The sequence below is a fragment of the Lagopus leucura genome, unplaced genomic scaffold (assembly GCF_019238085.1).
Source record: "Lagopus leucura isolate 7727_CA_CO unplaced genomic scaffold, USGS_WTPT01 Super-Scaffold_739, whole genome shotgun sequence".
Classification (NCBI taxonomy): Eukaryota; Metazoa; Chordata; class Aves; order Galliformes; family Phasianidae; genus Lagopus; species Lagopus leucura.
This window is the reverse complement of record NW_024962255.1, coordinates 21087161-21099754: the sequence shown is the minus strand read 5'-3', so window position 1 is coordinate 21099754 and position 12594 is coordinate 21087161. Positions and strand designations below refer to the sequence as shown.

Below are 12594 nucleotides of genomic sequence, written 5' to 3'. Positions count from 1 at the left end.
TATTTTGCAGAAGATGATTATTTAACAAGGAGCAGAGCAATTGCAGTCAGTTGTTGTTTTTTTTTTTTGTTTTGTTTTGTTTTGGTTTTTTTTTTGTTTTGTTTTGTTTTTTGTCCAAGGAATGAAGATACTATTCTTCAGTTGCTTTCCTTCAGCCTCTTAACTAGAGAGGTATGATGAATAAGCTGCCATCTCTTAAGAAAATAAATTGACTGCATTGACAAGACTTCTTTAGAGGGGAACAAATCTGTTGAATAAGACATATATTCTGTCTTTAGTGGATTATCAGTACAATAGTTTAAGTTTGGGTACATGAAGACACTTTCAAGAAAATAATCTTTTTCTGAATTATGCTTTCCCAAACTTCTTCCAGAATCTAAAAGCTGAAGCAAATGTCCTGTTTTCTTTTCCTGCAGCAGTGATTGGATTTAGCACACAGCAGATTAAGTATATTTTCAGATTAGTCTGCCCTTTCTTCTGAAATCCTCTTTTTCTTCAAATATTTCATCATCAATGACTATTCTTTCCATCTGAGCAGAACTTCATTCTTTGAAATAAGTAGGCTTTTAGTAGAAGTGCGGTTATCTTGCTGTCTCTGAACTTGCAGCACAATCACTGTGAATTAGCAAAGGTAATCCAGCTACCCAAATAAGTACTGTATTAGTGCACATATTCTGAAATTAAGACAACAGAGTGGCTGATGTTTTCTGTAAGCTAGCAGGTTTTACAGATTCATACTTTTTTCTTTCTTTTTTCTTTGGTCATAAACTCCACCAACCATTCATGTTCTACCATTCTTCAGAACGTCTTAAATTTGTGTGTTGGTCTTCAGTAATCAGAGTTTTATCTTGAACTGCTGGAGGAACAAAAAAGTGCTTTTAGATGTATCAGTATACGTGAGTAATACCTGGGCTTCTTGCAAATAAAAGGAACCTGAAGTAGCTGTCTATACCCTGAAAAGCTCAGTGTCTAGCATGGTAATCTGTTTTCTTAAGATCATACTGGAGCAGGGTCATTCATTTTCAGTAGTTGCTGAAGTCTAAGGAGAATTCTATGTTGTCTTATGTAAGGATTTGGGTTGTTTTGCTTTATTTGTTTTAAATGTTTTCTGCTGCTTTTTTGTGTGTGTCTCTTCCAAGACATATTTTTTTTCCTCAGGCTTCTGAATTGCTTGCCTCTGTCTTTCTTCCTGACAATTGCAAAAATAAAATCATGCTGTGCTATCTGTTATATGAAGGAGTTGCACCTGATTTCTCTCTACGCTTTCAAGTTCCCTTTCATTTTTTATTGCCAGAATTTTACTGAATACGGGGAAAAAAAAAAAAAGCAACTTCAACTCCAAGGGTTTGTTCATTTGCTACAAAGACAAAAAAAACCCATGAAGCTCCAGTAATGTAATTTTATCTTCTGGGATAAATGGATAAAGCTTCAGAAGATTTACAGTGCTGCTCTTTCACTAGTTTTCTATAACAGATGAGCATACTTACGGCTTTTAGGAGAGTACCTCTAGAATGTCTTTAAATATTTCTTGTTCTTTAGAGAGTGTGCAATATTGGTTCCATCTGGCTGAAGATCAACCTTGTCTACTCTGGAGAACAGACAGTCTTTTTTCTTATCTGTCACTAATACTTCTCCAGTGGACAATATTTTTCAAATATCCCAAAACTGCTTTTTAATGTTGTGTGCTTTAATGCTAGTAGGCATTACTAAAAAATGCTTGCTTTTGTCTGGCTTCTGCAATGTATCTTGTGAGGGTTTTCTCAGAGGTTTTTATAGTCTTGCATGCCATAAATAAATATTTTTCACTTCAAGTTTGAGTGGGGATCTCTTATTTCTCTAACCAATTTCATTCCAATCAGGTGTATATCATCTCTAACACATTTAAATGTTTCTATGTGATTCGAGTGCTGTGGTCTTCATGTGGGCAGGATTAACAGGAATTTGGCATATATGTTTGTTTTCTGTTTGTCATTCATATCCAGTCAAGCATGAGAGAAAGTGAAAGGTTGAGAATGACATTTGAACTGGAGAAATACCACTTGAAGGAAAGAAAAAAATGTCTATTCCCAAATAGTACTTATTAAGTAAATTATAATGAAATTTTACTTGATTTGGCTGTTAAAAATATGCTAGTGTTATGTTCAAAGAATATAGTATATTGGCATCATTTTTACAGTTTGGACAGTTCTGGTAACAACAATTAATGAAATAATAGATTTACTAAGTAATCTTTACAGCACCAATGAAAAGCATCGTTTTCTTAACAAGTGGCATTTAAAATACAGGCTTTTTGGCATACAGTAAAATGTCATTAGTGTGTAGGTATAGGCAGTAATCATTCATGGTTTTTACATACTGTCAAAGAATTTTGTGCTGTGGAAAAACACTTGCTTTAAAAACGGGTATGTAATTCTTCATATGAAGAGGTGCATTTTAAAACATGAAGAAAAATTTCAGAAGAGGCGCTGAACTGTCATGTTTGATGCAACATTAATGGCAATGATCTAGAATAAAAGTTTTAATCAGTATTAAAATATTGACTTAACTGACTTGAGGTCCTACAGATGTTGAAGGATTGTTTTGATCTTGTTTTGCTAAAATACCTGAGTAGGCGGTTGAGAAACAAAACATGCTATAAGCTGTTTGACCAAGAATTTTGACCAAGTTTTCCAGCATTCCAGGATTTTTCTTGGTTAGTTGAGGTTTTGTATTTGAAAAAAAAAAAAGTTGTAGGAAAGAACAATAGCTACAATCAGCAACTTTAAAAACAAATAAAAAAGCCTGAGACATATATCTATGTAAGGAAGATTTCCACCTAAGTGTTTACCAAAACGTAAGCATATTCAACAGAACATGAATGTGAATTGAGTAAAATACTTGCCTTGATGCTTAAATAACCTAGGTTGAGATTACTATTTTTTATTAGAAAAATATTTTTTTACCAATTCTTGTATTCTTCGTCACAAATGTAAATATGTGATGAATTGTGTATTATCATGTACATTCAGTATATTGGATAACTTCCACAAAATATTAGAGCAAGTCCCCAGCAGGTCCGTGGAGCTCTTGAGATGAAGTCCTCCAAATTCCTCTCTTTCCAGTTGGGGTAGGTGAGCATTGGAAGTAACAAGGGACATTAGAAATATGACTTATTCCTGGAAAAAGATACCTGAAAAAATTGATGTGGTCAGGGATGTGAGGGGGATGTGAATTACAGTAAGGGACACTCTTAATGAAGTCAGTTATTACAATCCCTATGTAAGAACAGGAGATAAACTTCTTTAGGATGATTGTCAGAGATGAACAATGAGGATATGCATCTCAGTAGCATTCACCAATCTGTAACCAGACTCCATCTTTTTGGTGTGTGTGTGTATCAGGTTAATTTGACTGTCTTGTGAATGGCACTGATTTTCACTTCTGCTAAGATTTGCTTTTCCTGCATCATTTTTTCTTCTGAGACAGAATTTCAGTTTTTGGCACCTTTTCATCCCATTTTGTTATCTATCACTGACACTTTCCTCTTTCTTATCATAAACTTCTGCTGCTGGTCTTAGAGTTTATTACTACTTTCTTGCTGTGCTTGAAGATCTTTCTGTTGTTTCTTTCTTCCTCTGGAGAGCTTTGATATCCTGAAGCTGATGAGAAATACCTTTCAGTTTTCTGCTGTACAGCTAACTTCAATCTCTAGTTTAGTGAGAGATTCTTCTTCCCCTTGCTAGCTGTTTGTCACCACCTCCTGAAGTCAGAGGTGATTTGTATACAGAATGCAGGAAGCCAATCTCTCTGCTGCAGCTTTTAGTGCCTCTAGGGACATAAACTTCAAGAGGAGGGGTTCTCTTAGAGGGAAATATGACACACATTCCCACATTCTGAAGTGTTCTATTCAATCTGTGGTATTTCTCTTTATTTCCCTTTACTTGTGTCAACTCTCTGAGATGAATTTGAAGCTTTAGCTCCATTTTTTTATTGTAAAATGTCTGCAAGCAAATGCATTTCTGAGGCACTTGAAAACAAGTATGTTATGGAGGGGGAGCTCAGCTCTGCTCGGGGATGGTAATTAGTCAACAGTGTGAAGATCTCTTTCAAGTATTCTTTAGATTAATTCATTCTTTTTACTTTCTGACCTCTTCCTCCCTGGTGCATAATTGATGTCTCTTTATTACAGTTATTTCTAGATATAATGAAGCAACACATTTGTAAAATAATGTTTAACTCAGAGATGCTGTTAATAACAAAACTTGAGCATAAAACTTAACTAGATTACCCAGCTTCAAATCTGTTTGTTCTGGAGTTACTAATTCTTTATAACATGACACAATGGGGCATAGGATAATAAAAGCACTACGTTCATTTTTTGTGTGTTAAAGGTAGGCAGAAAATAGAATTCTTTTAGTATTAGTATTAGTATAAAAAAAAAAGTGAGTTTGATGGCACATCTTAAGAAATATTAGTAACTTATCTGTTTCGCCTTTAAGGAATATTTAAACAGTATGTAACCAAGTTATTATGTTTATTGTGAACTATCTTCTGGGTAGTATTGAATTATCAACAAAGTTTCAGCTACAGAAATTAATATGGTTCTTTTTCTCTTCTTTGTAGATTGCAGGGAAGTTATTTGTTGATTGATTAAAGGTGATGCAGTAGTTTATTCATTACCTGTTTTACGATAAGCCTGAATACTGCTTCATGAAGGGAGTTTTGTATCCAGGGCCATGAAAAATAAGTCACAGTGTATGACAGTGCAGAAACTGATGTGTCAAAAATAACATACTGTAGTTGTGCATGAGAAAAATATTGTGAACATTGATTGAGATACAAAGATGTTCATTAAGCAGTAGCAAAATGGTTCTGAGATTTTAGTTTTTATTTCTAATTCATGTGTTCCAGTTATGTATTTATTTTTCCAGAGTTAATCTTGAATTGATGTCAGTAGTTTTTTTTTTCTCTGATCTGGCCTAATGCTGATATTTAGACATAGATAACTGTTTTAGAGACTGCACATGCAACAGAAACTATGCCATGTTGTTTTAAAATAGTGTGTGGGTCTGCTCTAATCCAGAGGTTTCTGCCTATGGTGAGTTGTTTTTTAATGTTCCTTTGATAGATAAATAGTGATCATTATGTTCAGTTGTTGTAAAATAAGGTTGATAATCTCTTCTATCAGCACAGCATGGTCTGGAAGATATCTGTGTAGTATTGTCGTGTCAAGTTCTATAAAAAAAAAATACACAAAAAGAAGAAAATCAGAGAGCTTAAAATATAGATTCTCTGAGGAGCAGCTTATGTGGAGTGGTATCTTGGTCACATTAAAGTATTTTTCAGATATCAAAAGCTAAATTGATAAAGAGGAAAAAAAAATAGTCATTGCAAATTGAACATCCAGTGATTATAAGCCAATTAATGTGCTTTAAGTAAACCTGTTGTTAATTCTGTCAGTATTGTTAACATCTTTCACAGAGGAGCAAGACATATTGATGGAATATTTAAGGTAAGGCTTGTAATGTAGCTGTTAGGGTAAATCAGGATTTGAATGTAGGTAGGTTTTGGTGGTGGTAGTCATTCAGATTTTTGTGTTTAAGTCTAGGTAACCTCCCTGTAATTGTGTCATCTTTGACATTCTAAAAGAATCCTTACTTAGCATGATAAGAAAGAGCTTCCAAACAGCCCACTCCTCCTGAAACGCTTATGTTGCTGAAATCCCACTTGAATTCAACTTTTGATATGCAATTAAGAAGTTTCTGATTCATTACATAGTAGTTAACTGTGTAATGATATTCAGTAAGAGTTGTGATTAGTTTTCTCCTGTTGCATGCAGTAAATTTTCTTAATGCTTTTTAGATGTGTGCATTATATATTAGGATTTTCTTTTGCATTACATCAGAAAACATATTTTTTTTTTTTGCAATGATTTTTGATAACTCTGCATCCTCTTTATTTCAGTGGATTTCTCTAAAACTCCTGTTATCCTGGTATGGTAAGCCTCTGAAGGACCATGAACTCTGGGCTTTATGTCATGAATGTTTAAGGACTTTACACACTTGCACAGATTATCCAGGTAGGATCTTAATGTTGTGTTCTCTGTAGTGATGTTCTGTTGATGTACAATATCATGACTATTTCATTTTGCTTATTGAAAAAATAACAGCTAATACTTCTAAATTCACTCTTAAAGTGTGACTTTGAATTCTTACTCCATTTAGAATTCTCTTACATGGATATAACACTGTACAGTGTCTTATTTTTTTCTTTATCCTGTGCTTTGATAGTTTTTATAGGGGAAAAGATTTTTATGACTTCAAGCAATTAAACAGGTTTTGTGTTTAGAAATTTTGGGTATGGAGAAACTGTATCGTGCCTTTTGAGAAAACTGCTTGGGGCTTGTCATGAAGCTTATGGATGAAGAGTTTCTTTTACATGTTAAACTTTCTTTTCCCTGATTTGATGTGACCCATTATTCCTGTGATACGAGATTGTTTAGTTATAGTGTCCAGGATCTCATCATTACATTACGGTACACCATGCTTCTATTTGCAGAGTTATCAGAAGTCAACTTCTGAGAGAGAAATGTGGAACTGTGCTTTGACAGAATTGCAGTATATTGTATGTGACATGGAAGAAGATCATCCTAGCTTTCCACTGACATTCTGAATATTGGTTTATTATCCTGTTAATAAATCTCTAGTAGTTCTTATAAAAAGAACAGATTCCCATCACTACACCCTGGCTTCCCTTTTCCTTTATTTAAAAAGTCTGCTTTTGTCTGCTTGGAAAGGGATGAGTTTGAAGTCTGTAACTGAATATGAAGAAATGGATAGTAAGTTACATAGAACTTAGTGTGTCTTTTTGGTTTTCAGTTTCAGCTATTTTATCTTTTGTTATATTAAAATGTTACACTGGAAATTGTCTATAAAAAGAGATTTATGAACACTTTAAGCAGCTTTACCCTTAAAAATAGATATTTGATATATACCTCGCAGCAGAAAGATTATTTCAGCCTCATAAGATGTTCCTAATGTTTGTGAAAGCTTCAGGTAACTGCACATAGCAGCTTAGAGTTTAGTTTAATATGTGTAGACAGCCTCTGTTACAATACTTACATGCACTGAGAATGCATAAATCTTTACAATAGTGAAAACTAAATTATGATCTGAACCTTATGTAGCCAGTAAAAGTGAACATAATAATGAAAACTTGTAAATGGAAGGTATCTTACTTAAAATTCCATGTTTGACGGACCAAAATCAACTACCTTGATTTTGAATACTGTCTTCAGATTTAGAATATTTTTGCCAGATAAATTTCTGCCTATTCTGAGAGTAATTAATCTGATATTGTATAAACTGTGTGTTCAAAAATCCTAGTCTTAACACTGGTAGAGCCAGATTGGTAACTCATAAGTCATAGTAAACACTGGCATAAGCTGGATTTATTATTATTTAGAATTATTATTACTTAAATAGCCTTTTCCTCTAAATCCATTGCTGTTTTTTTCTGTTACCTTAAACAGGAATTACCTCAGTAAGAAAACATATTCTAAAGCTAGTCTGTCCATGTATTTTTTAACTCATTCCTGCTATAAAAGGAGTTTGCAGTCTCTACTGAGACTTTGCATATTGCCTCTCCTCTTACCAGAGGATATTGCTTTCATGATGCTTAGAGGCACTTTAGAAGACCCAGGTGAGAATTCTTGTGTTGTACTGATCTGAAGTCTGGTTTGTGTGAGCAGTGTTATAGATTCAGAGCCAGAGGCTTTACCTGTTGAGAAGTAATGACAGTGAGCAAAAATAATTCTCCAGGGTGCTGTAGAAATAGCTGTTAAAGAATCTCATTCAGAAAAGCTTTGCATTTCAGGTCTAGTTTGTAGATAGTAGTACGCAAGCTTTTATTTGCCTTAAGCATAATGTATTTTAATGACTTTAAATGTGCTTTGTACAGGTAACTACAAAAGCAAATGGATGGATTTTTTTCTTAGACATCTTCAATTTATTATTTAATAATAACAATATATATATATTGCTTTTAGACTTCTCTCATGTATTATTTAATAAAAAAAATCAATAATTTGACCACTTATTTAATATAATCTAAGAATATGCTGTTCTAGTACTCTGGGACAAGACTCTTATGTAGGAAAATAAGAGTTTGATGGTAGACTAAAAAGTAGGACTACATTGCTATCCAACTGGATTATTATATTGCAGAATGTTAAATAAGTTCCCAAGTAACCCAGATGATTTAAGGCAGTTTTAGAAGCCTGTTATTTCTTACCAAACTGTGGAGAGTTTCAGGGCTTTATCATGCAAATAACAGTCCACATCACATTTCTTTTCTGGGACAGTGTGTGCAATTATGGCTATTTGTACAAAACAGGATATCTTATCCTATTCCATCTAGAAGAGTTCTGCATGTGCTCATATATGTCTCAGTTGTCTCCACATAATGACTATTTTCATGTTCAAGCCTTATGATTGCCTGCAGTGGTGGTGATATTGCCATTTACATCTATCAAAGGCAAAATCCTGGTTGAGCATTTTTTATGTTTAATCCCAAATTTGTTGCTTTAGGATTGTTGTTGTTGTTTTTTTCTTTTATGTGGGGAGGGGGGTTGGGGAAAGAATGAAGAGAGGAGAGTTTAAAGGCTTAGGATAAGAAGTTCTGGTACCTTGTGAGAAGACCATAGTACATCTGGCTGTTGTTTTCCTTTCTTTTTTTTTAATTCCAGTATTCTAAACCTTTTCACTAACTGTAGTGTGATTTTGTTTTGCTTTCTTGTCTTTTCTGCTGGAATTGCTTTAGGTGATTATGCGTTTTCTATCAATTGAATATTGATTTCTGTTTGAGCATTAGCGTAAAAGTTTCATTTGTCACTACTTAGGGTAATTGATGATATTGAAAATTATTTTTAAAATTATTTTATTTGTTTGATTGGTGTTGAATAGTTACATGAACAGACACTTATTATGCCTTCTACTTTTGTGACTTGTTTTGCAGTGATCTTATGTTTGGACACTGTACTGCTGGACTGCCATGGAAGAGTCCTCTTTACTGCTCCAAAAGCGGAAGGTAAACCAATATATTGAGTGCTCCACTTTTTTGTCTCTTGAAGGGAAGAGGAGAATTACGCAAATATCTTACCTTTTGTTTTTGGTTTCTTTTTTTCATTTAGAATCTTGTGATATAATTTATTTAGCTCCTGAAATTGAAGAGGAGGATGTAGATACTGAAAAGGTAATGTGGTAGGTTATGTAGGTATTCGGTTTATCAAAGCATAGCTGTATCCCTCTGCCCTTTAAAGAAGAAAGCAAAACTCTTCTAAGATTGTGGTAATAAATCTCTCAGTGTTTCTAATATTTCTGTGGTTTGTTATGTATCAGTCTTCCATAAACTTAGTTGCCTCTAAAAAAAAATCATTTTGTCTTCCAAAACAGTGACTGCCAAATAATGTTCTTCATTAGTTTTCCACCAGACTGACTTATTTTCAAGTTTGTCAATAGGAAGACAGATACTGAAGTCATGGTTTTGTGTTCTGGAGGTCATGCTAAGATCAATTTTTTAGACTGTCTAAGAAAAAAATCAAATGAATCTCCTTTGTAATATTGGAAAATACTGCTGTCAGCATATTTTCTTTTTTGAACATGATTATTAATGTCAATGTCTCTTACCAGTACATTTTTCCTAGTGCTTTTTTCTTTGGATATAAACCCTAAGTTGTTCTCAGGCAAAAATGATAAAAATGTTAATAAACAGCAGATGAATGTTTGTCTCCTTTGCAATTGCAACTGAATGAGATGGATTTTAAGAGCAGAGGGAAAAAAATTACTGTATGATTCTATTGTGTGAGAAGAAAGAAGTTTAACTAATATGTTCCTTCTGCCCTATGAGTTGTTTAAAATTAGAAATAATAGTCATGATTCAGAGGAAAAAAAAACAACCTGCATTAAAAATCTAGTAAAGCTAGATTTTGACTTTCTGTAAAATAATCTGAAACTAGGAAATATTTATCTTCTCCTTTAAAGTTTCTCTTTCTACTTAAACTGCTTTGATCCAACGTGCACTTTTAATAGGTTCAAAAGCTTAAACTAACCCGAAGATACAATATAGCAGCTTCACCAGTAGAAATTAATAATTCTGAGGTCTTTATGCCTTTATTCTCTATTCTTCAGAAAATATAAACTTTTTTTCTTGTTTTTCTACATTATACATAGAATAAGCTGGAATCCTATTTTGACTTTTTCCTTGTATCTGTATAACTTGGTTGTTATGAAAAATTTAGTTAGAATTATATTATGGGAATCCAGACTGCATAGTGTCAGCCACAGTAACTGTCCTACATCAGTGAAAGGAACGTTTTTGAAGTGTGCGCTAAATTAGATAAATTAATAAACATTAAAATTATGATCACGTTGGCCTCTTGGAATTCTAGACCTAAGGGGAAGGAAATCATTTGATTTTGACAGAGCTACTTTCTCCTATTTCAAGCATCTTATACCCACCAGCTTTTGTTCAACAGCTTGAATGATTCAAAAGTTAGTTTCTTTGTACTGAATTTCCTTGTTATGTTGTATTCAGTGTCATTTACTTGACTCTAAAGACTGCTAGAAAATGTTGTTTGGACCATATTATTTAGTACTGTGCTTGGGTTTCCATCCCTTGAGCCTTTTTAATACCTTTCATAAGCAATATGAAGAAGTACAGTGCTCTAACTTTGTGAAAATTAGATTTGTAGGGTATGCTAACATATGTAAATTAAGCATTAAATAGTCTTATTCTGGCTCTGTCTGAAAATTGTAATTTTTGTCAAATAAAATAAGAAGGCTCTTGAAGATCAAGCACTTTACAAGGTCCCCCATCATTGCAACTTAGTTGGTCTAGCTGCAGGTAGCACAATAATTCCTAAAATAAATACACAAAACTAGTTCTTCTGATAGGTGTAATCTTCTCTGTAAAATATGACTTCTACTGGCAAACTTGTAATTACTTCATGCCATTTTCTTTCTGAATTATCATGACCTTTTTAAAGAAAATTGCTGCTGGCCAGACTTTATTGTAGAACACTAACGCTTGTGGCAGTAGGTTTTTATATGAGAAAGGAGTTCTTCAAAACGATTCTAAAAGCTTTTTTTTCCTGAATAATTTTCCTAGATAAAGAATAAGACAAATTATGTCTGTTGCTCCAACAGTAGAAAATTAGCTACTATTACTGGCACTGCATGCATAACAGCAAGTTTTTGAAATCAGCTTCTTAGAAGCCAGGTGTCATCTGTATTTTGGAAGTACCGGTGGTTATTTTGTGGGGAATGAAGGAAAATTCTGGACAATTTTCCAGATTTAATATTGAGAATGGGTATTTTGTTTTGGTTTGGTTTTTTGATTGCTTACATCTTATGTCTCTCCTGTGTTATGCCACTAGGTCTGCATTTATGGTGTTGCTGCAGTTCTTTGGATGGCAGCAAAATTCAGCATTTCACCTAATCACAAACTGGCCTTGCCAAGAAAATTAAAAAACCTTCTTCTGAATATGGCAAAAAAAAATCCTGAAGAAAGACCTTCTGTAGCTGATGCAATTAAGGTTACTGGATTTAAGCAATTTTATTTGAAATTCACTTGTCTAAAGTCCTGTCTTAGTGAACTGAATATCAAAATATTACATTATTTTTTCTAATAATGTAATATCTAATTAAATGATAGCCAGTCACTCTTGGATTTGTTTTTTGAAGTGACCTCCCTAGGGACACGGAGGGGTGTGTTTTCAATTTATATTGAAATTATCAATAGGTAATCAGAATAAGTTCATAACGCATTCTAGACTTGGATTATATTTAAATGACTATTTACCTTGACTTTGTCCTTGTCCAAGAATATCTCACCTGCTTAAAAACTTACATACTCTCTTCAGAGAGTCTTCACTATGATTTTTTTTTTTTCAGACATGCAGTCATTATTTACTTGAACGAGGAGTAAACAGCAAAAATATTTTGGCATTGTTGAATAAATCTGTTTTTAAGGTATGAATTCCACCTTTTTTTAATTGTTTACATTTTTTCAATTAATTCTTTACAGTGTGTTCTGATTGGATTTTTCTCCACCTCAAGTATAGTTATATTTGTGATTTTTCTTTTCTTTAATTCTCAGGTATTCTGTAAATATTGTTTTTGTGAGAGCATTAACAGTGAAGTTATATTACTAAGAATTTCATATTCCTTGCAGAAATGTAAAATAGATATCGAAATGGCATTCTAATTTTTGTAGTCTGAATTTTTTTGTCTGCTCTTAACTATCTATGTTTGCAGCTATGTTTAAGTTCTCTGGATGTACATAAGGGAGTCTGAAAGTAAGTCTTCAAATGATGTGCTTGTAGTTGGGAAGCTCTGCTTGGTAAGGAATTAAGGCAAGGATGCAGGTGCTTTTTAATATAAAATTCTGAAGGTAATTTAAAAAAAAGCAATTTTGTCACTACATTAATGTGTAGTTATTGTGTTCTGATTACGTTCCAAACTGTATATACTATATACAGTGTTCAGCTTTGTGCAAAACCTTTCCCAAAAAGTTATTTGATTAGTAGTTTATCAAGATGTACAAACAGCTCTGCCA

General features: G+C 33.3%; 1 protein-coding gene across 1 annotated transcript in view; it reads left to right on the top strand.

The window, feature by feature from the left end:
* KNDC1 (kinase non-catalytic C-lobe domain containing 1) overlaps positions 1-12594 on the top strand; it is a 57975-nt gene that overhangs the window by 27689 nt on the left and 17692 nt on the right. Inside the window, exons 7-11 of the mRNA XM_042862740.1 lie at positions 5944-6058; positions 8995-9066; positions 9170-9231; positions 11414-11572; positions 11931-12008. Of these exons, the coding sequence (XP_042718674.1) occupies positions 5944-6058; positions 8995-9066; positions 9170-9231; positions 11414-11572; positions 11931-12008 (486 nt within the window). The remainder of the gene's footprint in view (positions 1-5943; positions 6059-8994; positions 9067-9169; positions 9232-11413; positions 11573-11930; positions 12009-12594) is intronic.